The sequence below is a fragment of the Drosophila rhopaloa genome, unplaced genomic scaffold (genome assembly GCF_018152115.1).
Source record: "Drosophila rhopaloa isolate 14029-0021.01 unplaced genomic scaffold, ASM1815211v1 contig_167, whole genome shotgun sequence".
NCBI lineage: Eukaryota > Metazoa > Arthropoda > Insecta > Diptera > Drosophilidae > Drosophila > Drosophila rhopaloa.
In genome coordinates, this window is record NW_025335047.1 from 2706642 (window position 1) to 2729481 (window position 22840).

At 38.5% G+C, this 22840-nt stretch overlaps 4 protein-coding genes and 1 long non-coding RNA gene across 5 annotated transcripts; 2 read left to right on the forward strand and 3 right to left on the reverse strand.

The window, feature by feature from the left end:
* Positions 1 to 8: 8 nt before the first annotated feature.
* On the forward strand, positions 9 to 2006 carry LOC108045936 (putative GTP-binding protein 6). The gene is made up of 4 exons (XM_017125429.2): positions 9 to 247; positions 339 to 789; positions 861 to 1301; positions 1360 to 2006. Exons 1-4 carry the CDS (start codon positions 9 to 11, stop codon positions 1810 to 1812), a joined length of 1584 nt encoding a protein of 527 aa, XP_016980918.1. The 3' UTR covers positions 1813 to 2006.
* LOC108045935 (dihydroxyacetone phosphate acyltransferase) lies at positions 1843 to 6197 on the reverse strand. The gene is made up of 3 exons (XM_017125428.1): positions 5627 to 6197; positions 3755 to 5034; positions 1843 to 3691 (listed from the first exon to the last, which is right to left on the reverse strand). Exons 1-3 carry the CDS (start codon positions 6180 to 6182, stop codon positions 3359 to 3361), a joined length of 2169 nt encoding a protein of 722 aa, XP_016980917.1. The 5' UTR covers positions 6183 to 6197; the 3' UTR covers positions 1843 to 3358.
* Positions 6198 to 8723: 2526 nt separating this feature from the next.
* Positions 8724 to 10512, forward strand: LOC108045943 (fatty-acid amide hydrolase 2). Its single transcript, XM_017125437.2, has one exon. It carries the CDS (start codon positions 8830 to 8832, stop codon positions 10399 to 10401), a length of 1572 nt encoding a protein of 523 aa, XP_016980926.1. The 5' UTR covers positions 8724 to 8829; the 3' UTR covers positions 10402 to 10512.
* A 9447-nt stretch (positions 10513 to 19959) lies between these two features.
* Positions 19960 to 20488, reverse strand: LOC108045933 (probable salivary secreted peptide). The gene is made up of 2 exons (XM_017125427.2): positions 20300 to 20488; positions 19960 to 20239 (listed from the first exon to the last, which is right to left on the reverse strand). Exons 1-2 carry the CDS (start codon positions 20486 to 20488, stop codon positions 20042 to 20044), a joined length of 387 nt encoding a protein of 128 aa, XP_016980916.1. The 3' UTR covers positions 19960 to 20041.
* A 176-nt stretch (positions 20489 to 20664) lies between these two features.
* LOC108041128 lies at positions 20665 to 21296 on the reverse strand. Its single transcript, XR_001769114.1, has 2 exons — positions 20972 to 21296; positions 20665 to 20919 (listed from the first exon to the last, which is right to left on the reverse strand). It is a non-coding gene; the product is annotated as an uncharacterized LOC108041128 (long non-coding RNA).
* Between the last annotated feature and the right edge of the window lie 1544 nt (positions 21297 to 22840).

A 22840-nucleotide genomic window follows, 5' to 3' on the forward strand; every position in this document is an offset into this window, starting at 1 on the left:
TTTTAGTCATGTCCGGTCTACGGGTATTTAATCGGTTGATCAGGAGTTTTCCTTTCCGTGCGGTTGTAAAGATACCTGCACGCTTGAAATACACACAACATCAAGGAGTTAAGGGCATTCGGAACAGGAAGAGCTTCTTTGAAGCCCAAATGCAGGCTGGTCAAAGGAATGAAGATATTGAGGACTTGGCGGAGGAGGAGCGGGAATCCAGTGGATACCTGGCAGATATGAGGTTCCTAGATGATCGGTAGGTATTCAGAATCCTGTATAAAGTTACTTAACTACTGCTGTTAATCATGTTTTATGTTGACATCTCATTTCTTCTCATTTTATTCCAGTGCCTACGACGAAGTGGCAGGCGGAGCTATGCGAATCACTCGAGACATAGCCAGTTCCCAGCAAGTCCTTATCCTACAGCCCTACGTGAAGTGGGCAGCCAAACGCCAGAGCTCACCCGTCGATATCCGGCCAGAGGATCAGCTGGCGGAGGCGTCTGCCCTGATTCACTCCCTGCCCAATTGGCAGGTCGCCAGGGCTCTCAAAGTTCCGCTAGAGAGTCTCGAGAAAAAGACACTCTTTGGCAGCGGAAAGCTGGTGGAACTTAAGGAAGTGGTCGCCGAACTACGACAGGAACGGCAGCTCACTTGCCTTTTTGTCAGCAAGGGCACGTTATCCTTCGCTCAGAAACGGTTTCTGGAGGCGGAGTTCCGACTGCCAGTGATGGATCGTTACTCTGTGGTTATTCAGATTTTAAGGCTGCATGCCACAAGCGCTGAAGCGAAGCTACAGGTAGGTTTTAAATGATAATTAAATGACTATCAAGTTTTACTATAAACTGAATATTGCATTTACTTTTTTAGGTGGCCATGGCTGAGCTTCCCTACATTTGGGCGCAAGCCAAGGATGCCAGTGTCACACAGACACGGCGCCAAGGATATACCCTGACTGATCTGCAAAAGGAGATTCTGCGCACCAGGGAGCGCAAACTGCGAGCGGAACTGGATCGTGTGCGTCGGCAGAGGCAGTTGCTTCGCCAAAAACGAAAACAACAAAATTATCCCATTGTGGCCGTGGTAGGCTACACAAATGCTGGCAAGACGTCTTTGATAAAGGCTCTGACTGTGGAGGATGCACTGCAGCCGAAGAATCAGTTGTTTGCCACCCTTGATGTGACGGCACATGCGGGTTGTTTACCTTGCAATCTGCAGGTGATTTACATGGACACCGTAGGATTTATGTCTGATTTGCCAACGGGATTGTTCGAGTGCTTTGTGGCTACTTTGGAGGATGCAATGCTGGCGGTAAAAGTACCAATCTGCCTTAGTTTTTTCTTAAAATTACCCTTTTCTCTCACCCCAGGATGTAATAGTGCACGTCCAGGACCTTTCTCATCCATGTCACGCCTCTCAACGCAGTCATGTGGAGGCCACGCTCCGTTCCCTGGCCTTTAATATTGCTAATGGAGATTCCACGGCCAGCCAATTGCCACCGATCATTAATGTGTACAACAAATGTGATTTGGTATCCTTAAAGGCGCAGTCGTCATCAGATCCCGTGCATCATATATCAGCTCGAGCACAAACCGGATTGGAACCCCTTTTAAATGATATCGAGCAACAAATTCTGACCGCAACTGGGCGAAGAAAACTTCAGATGAGAGTGCCCAGCGGTGGACCCGAAATGGCCTGGCTGTATAAAAATGCAGCCGTGGTGGAAACGACAGCGGATGAGAAGAATCCCGAGCGGCTGATGATGCACGTGGTAATCAGCCAACGCACTTTGGACAAGTTTAAACGACAGTTCTGCCAGTGACCTTCAACATTTCAATTCAAAGCCAGATGATTTAAGTTTCTGGGGTGCAATCGACACCGACTACATTTTTATTATTGCTCTGTTTTTTTGTTGGTTTAGTTACTAGCGGGTGAAGTTAGGATCGGTGTTGTTTTCTCTTTTTAAAATCTATATAAATATAAAATAAAACCAAACAATGTCTAAAAATATCATAATACATAATATTTGTTTTGCACATTTCGGACATTTTTGTGCTATTTTCTTTAGGAATAAGCGGATTTGAACGCAAATGGGATCACGTCTGAATCAACCTTTTTTATAAATATCTAGTGGCAAGTTTTATTGTTGCCTTGTAATTTTTTCTTTGAGGTGCTGACTTTTGTATTGGCACAATAGAATATTTAAAAATAACTCCGGGGATGATGAACATAACCAACTTATGATTATAAAATGAAACACAAACGTAACACCAGCTTACATTGTACAACAACTTAAACGATTTAAAGGAATTTTAAAATTACAAAATCCGTCACACTTTTGCCAATAAAGAATAGTTTAAATAATTTGTGCCTAATTATGTTAAATGTGAAAAAGATTATTAATTCGAAATGATTTAAAAAGTTAATATCTCGCTTGGAACAAATAAAAAACGATATAACTAAATATTGAAAATGTTTCTTGCTAGTTTAAAAATCTTCAAACCTTTGCAAGATCTTAACTAATTGATCTTTTAAAATCTTGAAATTGTGCATTTTTGTGTCATGTTTTGTTGGAAAACATTTTAAGATGTCCTTGGCAAAAAATATATGAAATATATATTTCGATGGGATCTACCAGTAACCGGTTTTCTATACAAATTGTTTTTGATCAAAATTCGATTTCTTGCAAGTTTGTGTTTTGGCGTTTTAGTGAATTTCATTTGTATTTTATGGCAAACTTGACATAAATATCAGTTTTTAAGCTTATATATACTTTTAGTTCTCAGATACACTCGCTTTCTAGGATGGACCGATTTTTTTTAAGTCATGGAAAGTCAAAAATTTAATTTATTTTCTCTTTTGTCTTAAAACTTATTTAAAAAACTATAAAAAGGGGAATGTCAAATTATAGCTATGGGATTATATTGATATATGAGCAATACTTCATTCTAAAAGAGACTTTTGTTCAAATATCTTTTGTTTTTAAAAGAGAATTTAATTGAATTAAATAAAGTGAAAAAATTCGTAAGATTTCGTAGGTACCTTGATGTATTAAATATTTTAGAATTTCTTTCCGACTATTTAATTCGATCCATCCTAACTAGACACCCCTAAGCCTACGTGAATGAATGGGAGGAAGTGATGATCCAGTGAACCAGCTGCCAAAGCGGCGCCACCACCACAATGAAAAACAAAATGCAGATGATGCGACAATTCTTGAGCAGGCCGACAACAAACTGGATGAACTGCATGGGCAATGAAATGCTAATTGTACTACACTGTTTGGGATTCGATCCTGAATCGGGATTTAGATCGGTTTCCTCTTCCCTGGGAGCCGCCTGCCCCGCCGACCTCTTGCCATTTGCCAGTTATAACTTGGCTATGTGAAACTGCGCCTGCTGGTTGGCCGCCGTCGAGTATTGGGCGAATGGCATTAATTGACAGTACTCGAGGAGCTGTCGTTCCAGCTCCTGCAGGCACTTTCCTGGAGTGCCGGCGATCTTCATCTGTCCCGAGTCCTTACATTTCAGAATGTAGCTCCTCTGGATCAGGGCGTAGATAGCTATGTTGAGATTGTCCAGTGCCAGGCAATATGGATGCACGTGGGAGGCAGATCCTCCGGGTTGCTGAAGTAGCTGCTCCACATGCTGCTGGACGCGAACAAGCAAATCCTTGTTGCTGAACTCGAAATCCAAAGGAATCTGCAAGGGAAACAATTCAATTAGAATCGGTAAGTTTAAAGTAAGTTATTGAGGTTTACTCACCTTTCTTAACGTGACCACCAGCTGGTAGTAGAGGCATAGGAATGGCGCCAAGGCAGCCAGTATGACATGCGAGCACTCATTGTCCTGCACCCTGATCCTACCGCTCTTCTCCACCTCCACCACCCGTTCGTCCAGGAGCAGTTGAAGATGGGTCTCAAACTCGGCCGCCTCGCGATTCGACTCAATGATGAACTCGTGCTGGAACAGTGCATCCATGGTGGTCACATGCGAGTGCAGGGCACTTAAACTGGCATCGTACGAGATGTCTTCTGTCAATTGATTCCTTTGATTCCTCTGCTCCTTCAGCGCTGCCAGGAGCAGGTAAGCCGGTCTGGCCAGCCAAAACATGCAGGGATTGATGTAGAGCTGCAGGGCCAGCATGGGAACAGCCACCGCCATGGTTTGTGGACAAAGAGCGTGGGCTTTCATGCGCTTCACATCTATCCGTTCCGCCAATTGTTTGGCTGCCATGGGCGTAAACTGCAATCTGGCGGTGGCAAAATGCAGGATATTTGAGTGTATCTCCACGGCATCTATAATATCCGCCTTGATGCTACTAGGAGTAGTGCTAACATGGGCTCCCAGCTGCTCGAAGATCCGCTTTAGATGCAGAACACCCCGGGACAGCTCATCGATGTTTACACTCTTTTGGGCATACAATTGACTCGCGTAGTACAAGCTCAACAGATTGAAGGTGGTGATCACAATGCGTCGCTGCTGTTGGTAGATAATCTCGTTGGCCAGCTGCTTGACCAGTTCCACCTCCTGGCGGTTGAGCTTCTGGAGGTGACCGCCCACGCCTGCTCGCTGCATCCGCTGCCCACTGTCGTGTCCGAAGAACTCCTTTACCGAAATCGGTTCTCCGAAGTCCAGGAACATCTTGCCAAATCGCTCGTCGATGATTTTCAGGGCCTTGAAGAATCCCTTGGTCGACTCCTTGGGTTTTGGCACTCCCAGCAGCTCATAAACAAACAGTTGCTCCTCCAGGACTCGCTCGTAGGCCACACTTACGGGCACAATCATTACATCCGGCACTTCACCAGTGAAATACGGTAGCAGGGCCATCGAAAGGAGTCCTATTTTGGGCACCAGGGCTTTGAAATTTCTGGAGCGAGTGCCCTCGATGAAGAACTCCACGCCGATGTGGTAATTGGCCACCAGGGCGTACATGTACTCCCGGAAAATGTCCCAGTAAAGCTCATCGTTCGAAAAGCTACGTCGCATGAAGAAGGCTCCCGTTTTTCTCAACATGGTGCCCATGCCGAACATCGAGTGGAAATCTAAAACGAATTAAGGAAATATTTATATAAAAAACTTTTCAAAACAAAACAGATTAATGTGTTTATACTTTAACTTTACTGTTATCTATAACTTCATCAATTTTATTATTTTTCTAAAATTTGTTCGTATTGTATTAAGCAATTATAGAATTTTAACACCTTTAATTGCATAATAACTCCAGGTAAACAAAAAGTTGACATTTTTTTTTGCTAATTCATACTAATTGAAATGCTAGCATATTAAAAATGTAGCATGTCATTGAGTGTTAAATATTCACGTTGAAAAAATATGGCAAGATGTTGACAATGTGTTAATAGAAAAGCAAACCTAATTTATATTTTTAACACGAGTTCCGTTGGAACAAATTTAGCACTTTCGTAAAAAAGGAAAATTAAAATTGTTTTTTTATAACGAACATGTACCAAACATGCTCATAAAAAACAATTGTCCAAAAAATAATTATATACAATCTGCAATCATGAATGATTAAAAACTTATCGAAATTACTAGCCGAATGTGCTCTTTGATCCACACTAAAAATATATAACCTCCTTATGGCTTGTATTACTCTTTTAATCACATTAAACATACCCATTCCGGCTGCTATTCCTGGTATCTCGATGTCGTAGTAGTAGCAGATGTACGACATTAGGATGAAGTCCATGTAGCTTCGATGACTCGGGAGGTAGAGCACCGGGCACTTGCCCATATCCTTGCGGACGTTGGCCATGCTGGCCGAATTGACGTAGAATCCATCGCAGATCCTTTTGCCGATCGCTGTTATGGCGATTCCGCACCATCGAATAATGGCCATATTCCGCTCCAGACCGATTTCATCAATGATCGCCCTGGCCTGGCGTTCCAGTTGCTTTATGGGCTGTCCCGATTCCTTGGCATAGTGCTCTATAATGGATCGCAGTTTCTCACTCTTGAGAACATGCTGCTTGAGCTTCAGGGGATTGAGATACTTTTCGAATTCGTAGGCCACCTGCGGATTGAACTCCCTGGTCATGGAGGCCTCATTTCCCGGGGCTATGATGTTCTTGAAATTCCTCATGTAATCCGCTGCACTGGAGTACTGTTTCTCGTCCTGATTACTGGAATCACCACTTTTTCCACCGGCTACCGTGACTGGATTCCGCTCCATCGCGTTGTGCTTCACCTGTGGAAACGGAAAACTACGTGCGTGAATCTCTGGAGGTAACTGAAAACGAAAGAAAAACAGCGTCGAGTGCGGTGCTATTTGACGAATCAACTGTCAAGCAGTCGGCCCCACTTAACAGACATGACACACAGACACACTGCCATAAACTCGCTGTTTGCTGAGATATCGCTTGCACTCGGAAACAATATTTACGGATAAATTGCCAAAGAAATGACGAATGAGTTCTTAAAAATAACTTTAAGTCTAGGTAAAAATATTTTAAAAATTTTTTGCAAATTCTTGAAACAATTCTAAAAGATAAAATCAATTATTTTATTAAAAATAAGAGATAGAGTTTAGTTTTTTTCAATCAGTCTTTCTTTTGAGTGTACAGCTATCCCGAAGGTTTATTATCTGACAGATTCAAAACGGTTGAGGTAATCAACAACCAGAGACGAGAGACAAATACTCTTGCCATTGCGTGTTAAAGGTGTGTTTACCTTAAAATTTTGTTTCAAATTCTGGAAACCTCAACTTTGAGTTGAGTCCTAAATTCGTGCTTCGAAATTACAGGTAATGAAAGTCTATTGATGTAATTTGCACAGACTTTAAAGTGAAAAGTTTGTCAACTCAATCTGATGTAGTAATAGAAGAAATATTTATATTTTTTGTGAAGTCAAAAACTAAGATTTGTCAAACAGTAGAACTTAATAGAAGTTATGAATTCATCAAATACAAACTCATTGTTTTAAATTTGAATTATCAATTTTTTCTTATCAACAAATACAGGGTGTCAGAACTGGCCTTTTAAAAAACAAATACATATGCCGATTGCTGACCTATCTCAAATTTTAAATTGAAGAAGACACGCGTGTAATAAATTAGTGTCACGACAAAGTTGATTTAATTCGTGTCACGACACGTTCGCATTTCTACTGATAACGTCACTTCTCAGGTAGGGCAACAACACCTCCACCAGGTGTTGTTAATAAAAAAACGCATAGCCATAAAACCACACACCCTTTCCAGTAAAGTGGAAAAGATAGTGCCAAGAAAAGCACCTGATAGCGATTTAAATCGGCCAAGACTATGGCATGGCAACTAAATATGATTAAAAATTAATAATAAACTTAGTATTTAGTATTAACAGTTGTGGCGGCTCCCAGGCAAACAGACACACACTCCAAATTTTTACAGGTAGCATTTAACACTTGGTTTTGCCTTTTAGCCGGTAATTGCAATTTAACACGGGTTGTAAATGGGTTTTATGTTTGTTTTTCCGTATAAATACGCTGTAAGTGCAACAAAAACTTGCATATTTACTGGACAAATGCACATTTTTTTTGCAAACTTTCTATTTATATACATTTTGGGTATTGAAAAGCATGCTGACTAAATAGTTACGTGTGTCACACACTATCGAATAAACAAAATTTCGACCGAGATAAGAGTTCCTTAATGGAAAAACAATTAAAAAATGATTCACCATGGAGATAAGAGGTAAACTTTGATTAGTAATGCGATTTTTATCGGGGTGATCGAACTGCGTTGGTGTTTACAGGGTATCTAAGATTCGTATTACCGGTCAACGTACTGGGTTTAAATTTGATTCGAGCTGCCTTGGCAGAAATTTAAATAACTTTATTTTCGCACTGCACGAGGCCTCTGCTTTTAATTCATTTAATTTACAATTTTCAATATTTATCCCGGATCTTTGACCGACTTTTTGGTTTTGTTTTGTTGACGAAAATCATCTAAGCAGCTGCGGGTCGATATTTGAGCGGCGGTCTTTGCACGACGCGACCAATGGGTTAAGGGGACTCCCCGCTCAGCTGTTCATGCGCATGTTCGAATAGTCAACATATTTGCGGTATTCTTTTTCTGAGCATTTATTATCGAACTAATTTTTAATTATTTTAAATATAATTTATAATACGTACTTTCTTACGAAAAGTTCTGAAAGGTTAAGGTCATTGTAGTAATACAAATATTTTTCGGACTTAAATGTATACATTTTATTCAACAATTAATTTAAAACATTAAACATTGGAATATCAAGTGGCGTTTTTGCAGTAACAAAAACTTTTCAAAGTTTTCAAAAATATGATACATTTTTAATATTTAATAATTAGAAATCGTTGGTTTTCATTATGACCAAACATGTCATGTCATCTTCAAACTTACCATTGGTTAATAAAAAAATAGATAAAAAAATGTTTTAACAAAAATAAAAATTATGAATTAAATATGAATATATCATTTATCAGATTAAAAAACATATCAAATTGTTACCTATTTGATAAGCGTAATTGATGCTGGCAGTTTAAGATGAACTGAAAAATCAATTTTTAAAGTTTTGGACGAACTGAAAAATCAATTGTATCAGTGCATCTAAAACTGTCAACATATCATGTTAAAAGGAGTGTCTTGAGTGGTTTAAAGTGATCTATAGTTGCTTCTACTGAATAACCAAGTTAAATGGGTCCCACTGTGATTCGAAGTGAAACTGGTTTTTTGGGAAAGCTTTTCTTGCCAGCTTTCGCCCATATCGGGTGGCAACGTCTGGGTTTATCGCAACCTCAGTGGTCTTTGGTTTTAGTTTGCATTTGCATTGCGCAAAGTGCAAATCTCAGCAAAAACGCAGGCAATCATGTCGTTTTGGAGCCACGTACTGGATGCCCTGCTGGCACTGGTCCACATCCTAAGCGATCGCCTCCTGGAGTTCATTTTGGGATGGTATCTGGGTGACCACAAACGGGTTCCGGGTCCACCGAGCGTGGAACAGCAGTCCCTGCTCAGCAAAAGCGCCGTGGACTTGGCCCAACAGATACGGGAACGCAAGATCCGGAGTTACGACATTGTCAAGGCCTACTGCGAACGGATCGATAGTGTTAATCGGGACCTTAATGCCGTGGTGGATGGCCCGTTTCCGGAGGCCTTGGATCAGGCACGCGAAATCGACCGGAGGCTGGCCAAAAAGGAGTACACCGATGAGGACTTCCGGCGTCAGCCCTTCCTGGGTGTTCCCTTTTCCACCAAGGATAGTACCGCTGTGGCTGGAAAGCTCCATACCTTGGGTCTACTATCCCGGAAATCGGAACGTTCGTCCACGGATGCCGAATGCGTTCGCCTGATGAAGGAGAGTGGCGCCATTATCATCGCCACGAGTAATGTTCCGGAGGTGAACAAGTGGATTGAGTCCAGGAATATGCTGATTGGTGGCACCAACAATCCCTACGATCTGCGACGATCTGTGGGAGGTTCTTCCGGTGGAGAAGCCGCTCTTATCGCCGCCTGTTGCACGGGTTTCGGCTTGGGAACTGATATAGGTGGTTCTATACGGATACCGGCCTTCAATTGCGGCGTCTTCGGGCACAAACCCTCTTCCGGAGCAGTCAATATGTCTGGGTGTACCTTTAGAACCGGTAAGGAGAAGGATACGATGGTATGCGCCGGTCCCATGAGTCGTTCTGCTCGGGATTTGCTGCCCATGATGCAGGTCCTCATAGAACCATCGCTTAAGGCAAAGCTTAAACTGGATGAGCAGGTGGATCTGAAGCGGCTGCGTTACTTCTATGTGGCCTCCAATGGCATGGCTCAATGCAATCCTATAAACAAGGAAACGGAGAGGGTTATGTACAAGATTCGCAAACATTTCGAGAATCTGACTGGCAAAGATGTGCGACATGCTGACATACCCAATACCAAGATAACCGGCAAGATGTGGCGCTATTGGATGACCCAGGAACCGGCCAACTTTAATCTGTTGTTGGGAAACGGTGCCGAACTCAATCCTTTTGTGGAGCTCTTTAAGAAAATCCTTGGACAAAGTGACTATAGCATGGCTGCTATTTATGGCCTAATTGACAGTGTGCTGCCGAAGGAAAAGGAGAAGCTGATCCGGGAAGCCACGGCAAAGTGTAAGAAGTCAGTCCAGGATTTACTCGGCGACGATGGAGTGCTATTTTTCCATAGTTCTCCGAGGACAGCGCCGTTCCACTTTTATCCGCTGATCAAGTTCAATGATTTTGCCTACTTCAGTCTGTTCAATGTGCTCCATTTGCCAGCCACCCAGGTTCCCATGGGCCTCGACTCCAAGGGGCTGCCTTTGGGCATCCAAGTGGTCTCCAATCCGAATAATGATCGCCTTTGTCTGGCGGTGGCGGAGGAACTGGAGAGAACTTTCGGCGGCTGGGTGCCTCCATTTCCTCTGAAACAGTAGATGTTTTCTATGATCAAATAATTGTTTAACTACTTTAGGTGTCGGTAACGCTGGAGACTGTCGCTTGTGGCCTTTGTTACAGGAATTCAATAAATTGTACTCACTTTCTAACTGCTTTGTGATATTTTTGTGTTTTTGTTGGGATGCCACAAAATACTTCACTTTGATCTTGAATGGTATGATTCGCTGGGGTTTTTAGATTGCATCTCATAAACTACAATATATAAGAGATTTTAAGCATATATGTTTCATATAGACTATATTACCGAGTAATTAAAAGGCGTTGTTAAATAAAGTTTCTGAAGGGAAATTATAATTGCACTAGCAAATTTTAAATAATAACAAACATCAGCTGAGTGGTAGTCTGGCAACCCGCTGAGAAAGCGTTGCCTGGCTGACTGAACATATTTTTAATTATGCCGCCAAATAATGAAAATTTAAAACACAATTTTTATTAGTCGATTTTTGTTGTAAAATGAACATTTAAACTTAAAACCAAAATGTATCAAAAATATTGCAAGAAAAAATGCTCACTCTTCTATATAAAGGAATCAAGAAAAAACTATTTAAATTTATCTGTTTTAAAATAGTCCTAAGCAAATGAAAAGAAATGTTTAATTGTTACAGAATCTAACATTTCATTTTATTTGTTATTAAAGTTTGGAATTCAATAAATTTTAATGTAATAGGGTTTGTATTTTAAGAAACAAAAAAGTGAATTAATTTAGACTATTTACATTTTTATTTTGAGACGGTGTATTTCGTTTTTTATTTATTACTCTTGTATATACTTTAATATACAGTTTGAAAGAGTAATGCGGCAACAGGGATTTTCCTAAAAAGCAGGGATTTCATAAAAATCAAACAAGGTTTTTTTTGAATAAGAAATTCTTACTTATAATTGTGAAATAATCCAGCGAGATGATAAGGATTTTTATGTTTCTTTTTATGTTATTTGTGAACTTGAAATCCAAGACTCAACAAAATTGACTTAGTCACCAAAATTTCGATATGGTTTTACATTTAGATATATGCACAAATGAAAATAATGAAACTTTAAAACAGCTTAAGTTGTATTTGTTTGTTTAATTTGTCTTAATCTAGTTCTTCGAAGTCCATTGGTCCTTGCTGTCTGAGCTCTTTCGTTCCATTTAGTCGGAACTTTTATATCATAATCGACTTTAAAAGTTTTTTCTGCTTTCTGCTCAGGGGTGAGATCCATTTTATAGGGGTCAAATTGCGAGACGGATTGTCCCAGAAACAGTAGAAACAAGATTCCCACGGTCAGGAATTGCGACGCGATCATTCTGAGCGTATGAAACCAACTGAATGAAATATTTTTAAAAATGTTTGTGGGCAACAAAAAAACAGAAACAATTCTCTTTTTATACATGTTAATGCGTACATACAAAATTAACTTGGTCAAACATAACAAATGATTATAAATATCAAAATAAATAAATCAATTAAATTTATACCATATTGTCTGTCAGATAAATCGAAATAATATATAAAATAAATAGACTATATATTATGAAATAAAAATATGAGAGAGAATGAGAAAAAGAGTTGCCTAGGGGCATTTATCATGCTCTTCAACAGTTTTTGGATATTGCAAAGGTAAATGAGCTGCATACTTTCAGGCTCAAAGTAAAAGCATCACTTTCAAATGTTTGAATTTTAATCTCGATCACGGGATTTTGGACTGGTTCTTGATAACTGGTTCCCAGGATTACAATTTACCTGTACAGGACCTCATTAGTTATGGTCATATTCCCCTATTTTTAATTATTTTATAACCTTTCTATGTTTTGCTTTTATTATAGTACTATAGAACATATGTATACATGAACGTATCATTAATGCAGTGAATTGATAAGGCGATTTGCTGTGCTGATCCTTGTTGTTTCTGAACTTGAAATCCAGCCACAGATTTTGATCGATAAGGCTATGCATTAAGATTAAGACGCAAAACACCTCAAGACTGCGGACCAGTACAAATCATACTAATAAACTTCATAGATTACTTTTCAAACTTTTATTTTTTATATCAAACTTTATCCTTGACGTGTGTGGTACAACATAATCTTTCGTGTCTAATTTTTTATATTGTTGAAATAAACCGGAAGATGCTTAGCATAGCGACCACGAAAAACCATTCTAGGTACGGCTTCCTCAGGGGAAATTTGGCTAAGAGGTCCGGTGGCGCCGTGTTTTGTACGGCCAAAAGATTTCCCAGGAACAGCAGGAAGATGATCCCAAAAGCCAGAAGAGACGAAGCGTGCATCTTGAATGTCTGATGAAGTGGTTCTGTCAATGGAATTTTTTTAAGGCTAGTTCACGGCCATTCAAAGCTTCAACATGCTGTTATCAATATAGAAAGCAATGTTTTAAACGAGAGAAACATAAAATTGAGTCGATAAGAAGCTTTCAAATTCACAAAAAAAATTGAAAAATTTTTTGTTATATTTTTGTATTTATAAAAAATGAATATATTTGTTAATCTATGGGCACAGTAATGAAACATTTTTTATTTAAATTATGAATAAATAAAAACAGAAAAAACCATTATAATCAAAAAATTGATTATATATTTAGCTACGGTTTATTAAAATAATACAGACTAATTCAACAAAATCCAAATGAGTGGCTTTCCTTTTCCGTATTGATTAGAAATCTGAAATAATATTCCAAAAAGCCATGTAGAACCTGTAAGCCCCTGTGATAAATGGATCTGGTGTCAGGAAACACTTAACCCAAAACTTCCTGTAGCCAGGGAGTTTAGTTGTGGGTTCGAAGATGTCGCGCTGTCAACAATTAATTTGTCCTCACACACACAACGCACACTGACAACTTTGTGGAGCCCCTTTTCTGGGAGTTGAGAAAGGAATATGTGCAATGTGGGTGCCACCCAACCCCGACTTCCAACTCCCCTTTGATGTCTTCTTGCAAAGGGTATTGTTGATTGGACCAACAGCTAGGACTGAAGGGGACATATCCGAAAATTAAACTGAACTTGAAAAGACTTTCGGTTGAAATTTGGATAGACAAGATTTTTTAGCTCCCCATATAGTAATATGATTCATGTTTATTATGATTCACGCAAATTCACATTCATCATCCAAATTCACATATTTTTTAATTACAATCGAACTTCTCTTAATTAAATTACACAAAATCAAAGTTATTTCCCCAGATTTAAATCCCATATAGCACCTTTGGGGGATATTAAAGAAGAGGATTGGTGGGCTTAAGTCCAAAAGTACGGAAGATTTGTGGAAAAAAGTGAAGTCCGAGTGGTATTCTATTGAACCATCAATTTGTGCCATTTGGTGGATTCAATGGCTGTTTTTTAATATTCCTTAATCTAGTTCTTCGAGGTCCATTGGTCCTTGCGGGCTGAGCTCTTTCGTTCCATGCATCTCGAAAGGTTTTATATATGATATGCCAAGATTTTACTGTCTTCGGCTCACGGGTGAGATCCATTTTATAGGGGTCAAATTGCGAGACGGATTGTCCCAGAAACAGTAGAAACAAGATCCCCACGGTCAGGAATTGCGACGCGATCATTCTGAGCGTATGAAACCAACTGAATGAAATATTTTTAAGAATATTTGTGGGCAACAAACTAACAGAAACATTTATCTTTTTATACATATTATGAACTGAACTTGAAGAAAATTTCCCATATAGTAATATGATTCATGTTTACTATGATTCATGCATTAAATTAGTAATCATCTATTAAGTACGCTTTCCAAATTCCCATATTTTTTAACCCAGATTGTTGATCTGCACACAATACATTTTAATGACAGTCGAAATGCTCTTAATTAAATTTCACGAAGATATTTATATTATAATTTCTATTCAGGAAGAAACCTTAACTTAGTTAATACATTTTTTAGAAGACTTTTATTAAATATTGTTAATTGCAACGCGCTTATAGCTTAATATATCTAAATACCAAACGGATAGGGTATTCGAGGGTATCCTTAGCTTGGTTATCCTAAGCTCTTTCCTTCTTGGCCATAAATTTTGTGCAACACGAAGGTGACTTTTCACCCTGTCTCGTCTGGTTGGCTCTGTCTCATTTACCTTTCCGTCCGGTTCCGCTGACCAAGCGGCAAATATGCCTTAATATTTCGAATGGACCCAAGAAAATCGAGTGTGGGTGCGTGTGCCAATTGTCCAAGTATCACGACTATTCCTCCCGTTGCCTGCTTTTGTTGTTTGTCACTTCTGTTTATGTCTTTGCCTTGTTTTCGTTTCGGTTGTGTTTCTGTTTTTGAAATATTAACGACGCCCTTTTGCTGTTTTTTGGACCCTCCACTGGCCCCCCATTTCCTACGTTCATAACTTTGCTTTCAAGTGTTTTTGTCTGCATTTTATGTATTTGCAGGGATTATCTTTTCACAATGGAGTGGCTGCGATTGCATATCGTATGTAAATATGGACATATGAGTGGTAATAGCGGTCAGGATGGGCCAATCTTAAAGCAAAAATATTTTTACATCGAAAGCATACTATCTTTTCTAACCATACAAAATATAATCATTTTTTTAAATTTAGTTATAGAAGTTTATTTGATTTATTGTAAGGTACCTTTGTCAATTAGCTATGTACATCACCTAAGGGGAAATCCCACCTAACGTAGACATTCCTTTGCTGACAACAAAAACTCGATGTGATATCCTTTGGTCTTTTGTGTCTCAAATGTGAAATTATGAATATAGGCAGAAAAAACGTAGCAGATTTTTAGTATCCGCGCTTCGTCGTCGGGCCTTTGACAAATCCCCAAATCCAGCTACTAAACAGCAGTTTTTATGGACTCCAGCCGCCCAAACTGAGGAACATTTGCCTATGCTGAATAAAAAAAAACTAGTTGGACTTTCTATATTGTTTTTTTTCTGTGATTATTTGCTGTAGGAAAAACGTCTACATTGTTGGAATTCCTTTTGCGAAAATTGCCACGTGACACAAAGGCGTCTGGAGCACACACAGAAAGTGCCTTTTATTGGCCTTCTCCACCAAATGTGGTGAGGTTTTTCGGTTGGGAGGTTTGGGTTCTGCCGGTTTTGTGTGGGGTTCGCCAGGGTTCGTGGTGCTGGCCAAGCACAATAGGCCCGAAAATGACATTGCAACAATTAATGTGAACAGTTTTGCAGTCGTCCTCGACGCTGTCGTCGTTGTTTGGCCGTGATTTATAACGTGCATAAAATTTGCGGTCCCTGGCAAGCACCTACCATGCCCCACAATGCCAGACCCCCAAAAATTTGTCAAAGGGCATTTCGGATGGAGCTGAGTCCTCGAGAGGATCTAGTTCGGTTCGTGATTGATTAACTGAGCGGAATTGGAGTTAATATTATTATTTTTATTACAAGCCAAGGCAACTGTGAAAAGTCTAGGGGAAAAATTCTCTGCATAAATTCAAAATTGAAAACGTGCTTCTTTCTTTTAATACATAAGGTTATTAAGTTTGCCAATCAAAACACTTTATTATACAATACTACTGGTCTCCAATACATTTAACATAAATATTTTATTAAAAAAAATTTGTTTTTTTAAATGTTATTTTGGCTAAATAATCAATCCTTTTAAAATTTCTTTAAAAGTCTTTTTTTCATGATAATCATTCTTAATATTAAATCATAACTTATTTGCTTATGAAAATAAATTCCTTAAATCTCTTTTAACCTAATAAATAATAGTGTTCGTTCATTTGAACCAGTCGAGTTCCTCTTCGAAGGGCAAAACAACTCTAGTGTTTGTGCTTTTTGTGGTTTCGGGACACTCCAGTTGCCACGCCCCAGTTCGTAATTTATTGATAGTTGGCAGTTTCATTCGCTTCTAATAAGCTGACCCCTCTTCGCAGGTCCTCAACCCACTTCATTCCTTTATGTCTGGGGTGCATATTTGAAAACTATTTCCACTGCGTGATAATTTATGTGGCAAATACAAATTACATAATCGTTTGGCCGTTTATGCAAATTAATTGAAAGCTTCACCCTCAATCCAAAAACCCTCTCTGTCTCCTTCGATTTGTTTTCCTTTTCAATTTGCTTTTTTCTCACATCTTTCTCTGACATTTGCCTCTTGTTTTCCCTGTTTTTCCTATTCCCATTTGGTCTTTTGCAGTCGGTGCAATTTTTTCTTTCCAATTTACAATAAAATTCAATAAGGTGTTGGGGATGGACTTAATGGAGATTGACTGACAGTAGCTGCCAAATGTGTTCCGGGGTTTTATACGTGTACGTCCCTGTAATCGTGTGTGTAATGCAATTTTATTTGTACTGGTTTTTTATATATTGGGTCGTGTGCATGGGTTTACCTTTTGTAAATCTAAGTCTGGCTCTAAGTTTCAAATTGAATGGAAATATTTGAGAAAACCTTGAGTTTTTTTTTTAACAAAGTGTATTGGTTTTTCTTTCTTCAACACCTTGGACACCTTAAAAGAATGTTAGGTTGGTATTAAGAAATTCAATACTTCTTAAAGGTCGGCATTTTAAAATAAATATTTTAATATATCAACAATTGATATCATTATTTTTTTATAAACAAACTAAAATCTAAATGCTTCTAATTTTCTGAGCCTTAAAGAGCCTTAAAGCTCACCACCATTTTTATATTCCATGTACTTTCATTATTGCAAATGACATTGCAACAGTGGAGTACAACAATTTTTAACTCGCATACGCACTGTTGCACTTGCATAAAATATAATGTCTCTATTTCAGTATTATCTGCAGTCTTCGCCTACTTGCCCTTTTCTGAACATGGAGAATTTTTTAATTTTTAAAAACTAGCAAAAATAACAAATTGCGAGTGCATAGCGAATAAATGGACTGAGTTGGAGGTTTCATGGACTTGGAGTGGGTTTGCACCCAGTTTGCACCCAGTTTCCAACCTCTGCACAATCAGCAAAAGTCAGCCAGCTATGAACAAAAGTTAAACAGACAAAACAAAGTGCAAAGTGAAGGCGGCTGGCTTTTGCAGTTGACATTTATAAATTTCACACGCAGGGCGCGTGAAATGGCGTCGCCGTTTTAAAGTTGAAACATTTGCGTAATTAGCAGGCGACTTCGCCGTTGGTGGCACCCCGAAGGTGTAAAAGCTTACAACTAAAGCAAAAAGACAACGGCAGCTCCATGAAAACAAGTCAAGGGAACAACTTTAAGTGTTGGCGCAAATTACGTACCAAGAACTTAATTAAATTGTAACCATTTCTCTATTTTTTCCTTTCCGGCTTCCCCTATTTTTTGTTGGCCATGTTGGCTTTTGGCCAAATGCATGTTTGCAAACTGAAGCGGCTGACAATTAACTAATGTCAGCGGCGCAAAGTTTCGCTTGGAGATGTGGGTGGCTTTTCAACTTATGACTCTGGTTTCTTTTTTCCGGTTTTGGTACTCTGTTACTACATCTGAAAATTACAAAAACAACGGAGTACAAAAGTAAAATATAATTTTGTTAAATAAAACTACTCTATTATTTTTTTCTTTGTCAAAATTTGGAAGACACAATTAGTAATACTCATAAATAGATTAGGTATAGGTTTTCTTAAAATAAAAATAAATAGTTGTTTTTAATGAAAAGGCTGCAGCTGGTTTCATTATATTTTATTTATGCGTTCCCAATTACCAGATTACTTAAGTATTTAAGATATTTGTTATTTTTTATTTCTCAAACTTATTTTACTTCGTAGCCTTAAACTAAAGATACCCAGTTAAAGTAATTTTATAAAATTCAATCAATTAAGTTTCGTATCGTTCGTTGGTGGGTAATGAACTTTCACTTTATTGAAATGCTCCATTTGTCATTGATTCGCATTAAACGACATCGTTCAGCAATCTACTGACATCTGTCTGTTATATTGTGCGTAAAGTCAAGCGATAAGCGATTTTTTTTACCGCCCAGAGTCGTCTGTGCGTCATTTTGGTTACCAGTAAGTGAGCATTATCAATCGCGAAACGTCCTGCGAATCATCGACATAATGGTCGTTGGTCGTTGGTCGTATCACTTTTGTCGCTTTATGCCGTCTGCTTATGAGCATTATATCTGCATTGTCACCTTGTTGGCCATTTAACATGAACGGGGCGTCCTTTCCTGAATCGCGGCTTCCAGGTCCGCCCACCTGGCCCACCCCCTCGGCCCCTTATCTCTGCAGGCCGTATTCCCTTTGCCGGGGGTTTAAGGACATCGCTGTCATCGTTACTGTTACTGCCACTCCCCCCGTTTCTCGACCTCCCATGTCGTGTTTTTCACGCTAGCAGTACAAAAAAGGTTCCTTTTGTTTCTTTTTTTTGATAGATTCACTTTCCGTTGGGTCAGAGCGAGGATTTTGCCCCTGTGAGCGATTCAATTAGTCGATTGCACTGCAGTGTACTCAGAATTACTTAGCTGAATTTATAAATAACAAATTTAGACACGTTATTTAGTTATTATAATTAGTTAAACATACATTTATATCCCTTTAAAAGTAACTTTTATATTAAAATACAGTTTTTTTAATGGATGTAATAATGATATAATAGTTTTGGTTGGTTAAAACTTGTTAAATGTTTTCCATTTCACAGCTTAACGAAATTTAAAAAATGGTTTAATATAATGATAATAATAATATAAAATTATTTCATTACTTATTAATAAATAAGTAATAAAATAAAATAAATAAGTATAATTTTAATTAATTATTATTAAAGATTATTTTTAAAAATCGGATGGTATCAATTTTTTTACAGTGATATAATTGTCATAGAAAGAATATTATTATAAAATCGGAAATAAGTATAAAAAATTTGTTATTTCAATATATTTTTCAGTGTGTAGAGTGATGGTAGTTCAGCAAGTTAGCGAATAATTCGTTCCGAACAAGCTTCACGGTCATCCTACGTGCTCATTTGAGTGGAATCACTTAATGGTTTTATGCGCTTATCATTATCATCCCAGCGGCGGGCTTTTCAGGACGACTAGCAAATGGCCAGGACCCTTTGGAAAGGGGGATACCAGACACAGGACTCATCGCCGCAGTTGATTGAATCAAATTTGTGTGCTTGTTCGCGGACATTTTTATCTGGCGGATGTTTGGCTCGCTGTCAGCGCTAAAAATGTTTGCGCCGCGTCATTGTTTTAATGCGAAACACACGCACACTTCGAATACAATGCGGTTTCTGTGCCTAATGTTTCACTTTTTGGAGCGTGACGGGGAAAAGGTGAAAGGTGGCGGGCACGGCCCACAAATAAGGAAGTAATATGTCGCCGCCATGGCCATCAAATCCAGACGAGGGTTTCTTCTTCACTGTACTCGTCCTGCTGTGGGAATTTGTTTGGTGCTGTTTTTTTCGGCCTGGATGGGGAACTATGACTGGCTAGTACACAGCTAAAAATATATTAATATAGAAAGACTTTTTGAATAAGTAATCATATTCAATTACCACCAATATCGATCGGAAAAATACGTTCGCTTCATTTCAATTTCCTGATGAAGTATTTTATAAAAATATTTCAAACCCTATTATTCCTTCAAACTCCGAAGAATATTATTAAAACATTAAAATATAATTTCGCTAGACAATTTTTTTTTTATTTTTATAAGTGACCTGATATTACGTTTTTGATTTTGGAAAGATCAATATTCAACCAATTACCCAAGTTGATTACATCTGTCGCAAGGTGGCGGAGTGTCGAATATCTCCATTGTAAAGTTAAGTCCGTGATTTCGTTCCGATTTGAACCTGACCACGGCAAAGCTGGAAGGAGGACCTCCTTCGAGCAAAACAGCTTTCCCACCTTTACTTTCGCTATTGTCAGTGATCACTATTGCGCCTATTTTTTGGAGATGCTGGTAAAGGATCAAATGTTATTAATTATGCTATATTGATTCTAAATTAGTTCACTTCACCGGAGCTTTATATGTGATTTTCCTTTGGGCGATTCGCAGCAACTTGTGAGGCTCCACAATTTCGTCTTTATGTAATAGTTTGGCACCTCTTTCCAATACTCCAAATACCGTACTTCCACCGCCACAAACCTCATTCGCAATTGCCACAATGGCAATCGCCACAAGAATACTATTCACCAAATGTGACATGGTCTTCCAGCTTCTGTCATTAAAATGAATAAGTGAAATTCCTAGTTTAGTTTCTGAGCAAAAATATATATTTTAGTCACGGCTTAACACGGTTTCGCTTACTTAGAAAAATAATAATTTTATTATACTTGGTATTGGTATTGTATTACAAAAAAAAAAAATAGTAGTGACAAATATGTGCTCACATATTGTTAGTTTTTAATTCATATAATTTTTCATTTGTAGATAGGTTATCTTTTTTAGGGTTTTTCAAGATTTCTGTTATTGCTATATATTTTAATATTGTAGTCGATATTATAATTTTTTCTTGCCGACAGTCGAATGGCACAGTAAATATTGTTTGGCCCACCTTCGAGAAGAACTCCGTCGGATCCAAACGCAGACTTATGATTGTTCCTTAGTATAATGGCGCTGATCACTTTCGGATCGGTCTAAAAAAATGTAATTAAATGTTAAGTATAAAGTTAACTAGCTGGTAAACACCTTTTGTGTATAATAAAACTTGTGTGCGATGTTTCCCTTTTTTCTCCCTTTAACGAATACATCCTGGCTTAGAAGGAGAGTATCCGTTGGCAGCCAGTTACCAATGACTGCAGTGTGTACGGCAGAGGTCAAATGGTGTGTCATACACAGCAGAAAAACCAGAGCAACATATGGCCACAGAAATTTAGGGGATATCATTTATATCTAAATTATATCTGAATTATATCTGAATACTTAACAAAGTTAAATATAAATATTGACAGTAACTAAATAACATTTAAAGATTAAATCTGAAAATAAAGTTTCCAGCACTGACTAATCACAACTTTTTAAAGGCAAAAGAGTTATTCTACTAACTAGAAGAATTTATTTTGTTTAAGGTCTTCCCATATTTTTTTAAACTGGACCATGCAAATTTGATTTAGCGCATTATTGGCTTTCTTTTCTCGTCTTTATGGATAGGTCTTAAACTCGGAAATAGTGTCAAAATATATAGCTTTAAAACTAGTCTTCACTTACCGTGAGAAGGAGGGAAAAGACTGTACTCAGTTTTGTATTTTTTTTTTAAATTATCAAAAGTTATAAACAATTTTTAAAATGAAGCCTTATTAAAAAAATAAAGGGTACTTCCCTAGTCCAGCTTGACTTGCAACACTCATCCTGCCGTTGGTCTTTTTTCAGCATTTCAGCAGCGGTGTTTCGCCCCTTTTCTTAATTTTATTCCACCCCTCTTCGATGAAGCCGCTGTCACTGGCACTGAACCGCATTTGTTTAAAAGATTGATGACCAACAATTGACTGCAGGCCCGTATCCTTCCGCCCCCTTTTTCTTTTTTCTGCTCCTGACATAATGCGCTCAATATTTATGAGCCGCAGGTCCGGACAGACACTTCAAGTTTCCCGTAATCGAAGAAGAGCAATGAGTACGGCCATGACCTGTAAAAGTTGCGGAATGATTTCATTAATTTAATGTACAACAATGTGACTTGTCACTTGTCAACTTTTAGGTGGAACTCGTTCTGGAGTAAATCAGTTCATATTAGTCTAATGCCCGAAGGGGGGATAAAACTCACTTAGTGCCGAGGAAACTTTGCCGACAACATGTCATTGATTTCATACACGCTGCATGCCCAGGACGAAAGCAAAAAGGACAAGCAAGGACAGGACAAGGATCTTAGAAAGTGTCATATGCAGGCAGCGATGCATCATCATGGTTGTCAGCCACATTTACTCGACATTTAACTTATGCCAAGTGCAGATAGGATGCAGACAGTAACAAGATGAGAGGCTAAAGGGAAGGAAAGAGGGATGAGTACTTGCAAGAAAATATAGCAAAAATCAACCACCTATTTTTTTACTTCTACAATATGTTTGGCAAGTAATTATTTAAAACTTTTATAGAATTAGTATAGTTCAACAATTTGTTCCTAGAAAAGTGATGGTTTGTTTTACACTATAAATAATATGACGCACACTTATTTCAATTATATCTCCTAATGATTGCTTCAAGATCCATCCTTTAAGAACTCTTCTCTATCATCCCTATTCCCAGTCAAAAAGAGCAATTGCAGAACAAAAACTAGGGCTGTGGAATCAACCCGAAATGAAAACCCTAAACAACTCAGTCAGCTAGTTTATCACCCGGAGAGACATACAAAGTTCACCCCATCGAAAAGGGGAGACCCCAGCTAACTTAATGACAGAACACGAAGACCCATCCATTCGACATTCGCAATTCGCCATTCGAGGCGATACTACGACAGACATTTACGGCACTTTTCATTAGCAGCCACACTTGTTGTCACGGGGTGCCAACTTTCTTTTGTATCTATGAAATGTCTTGGTCCTGGTCCTCTTTTTTTTCCCGCCC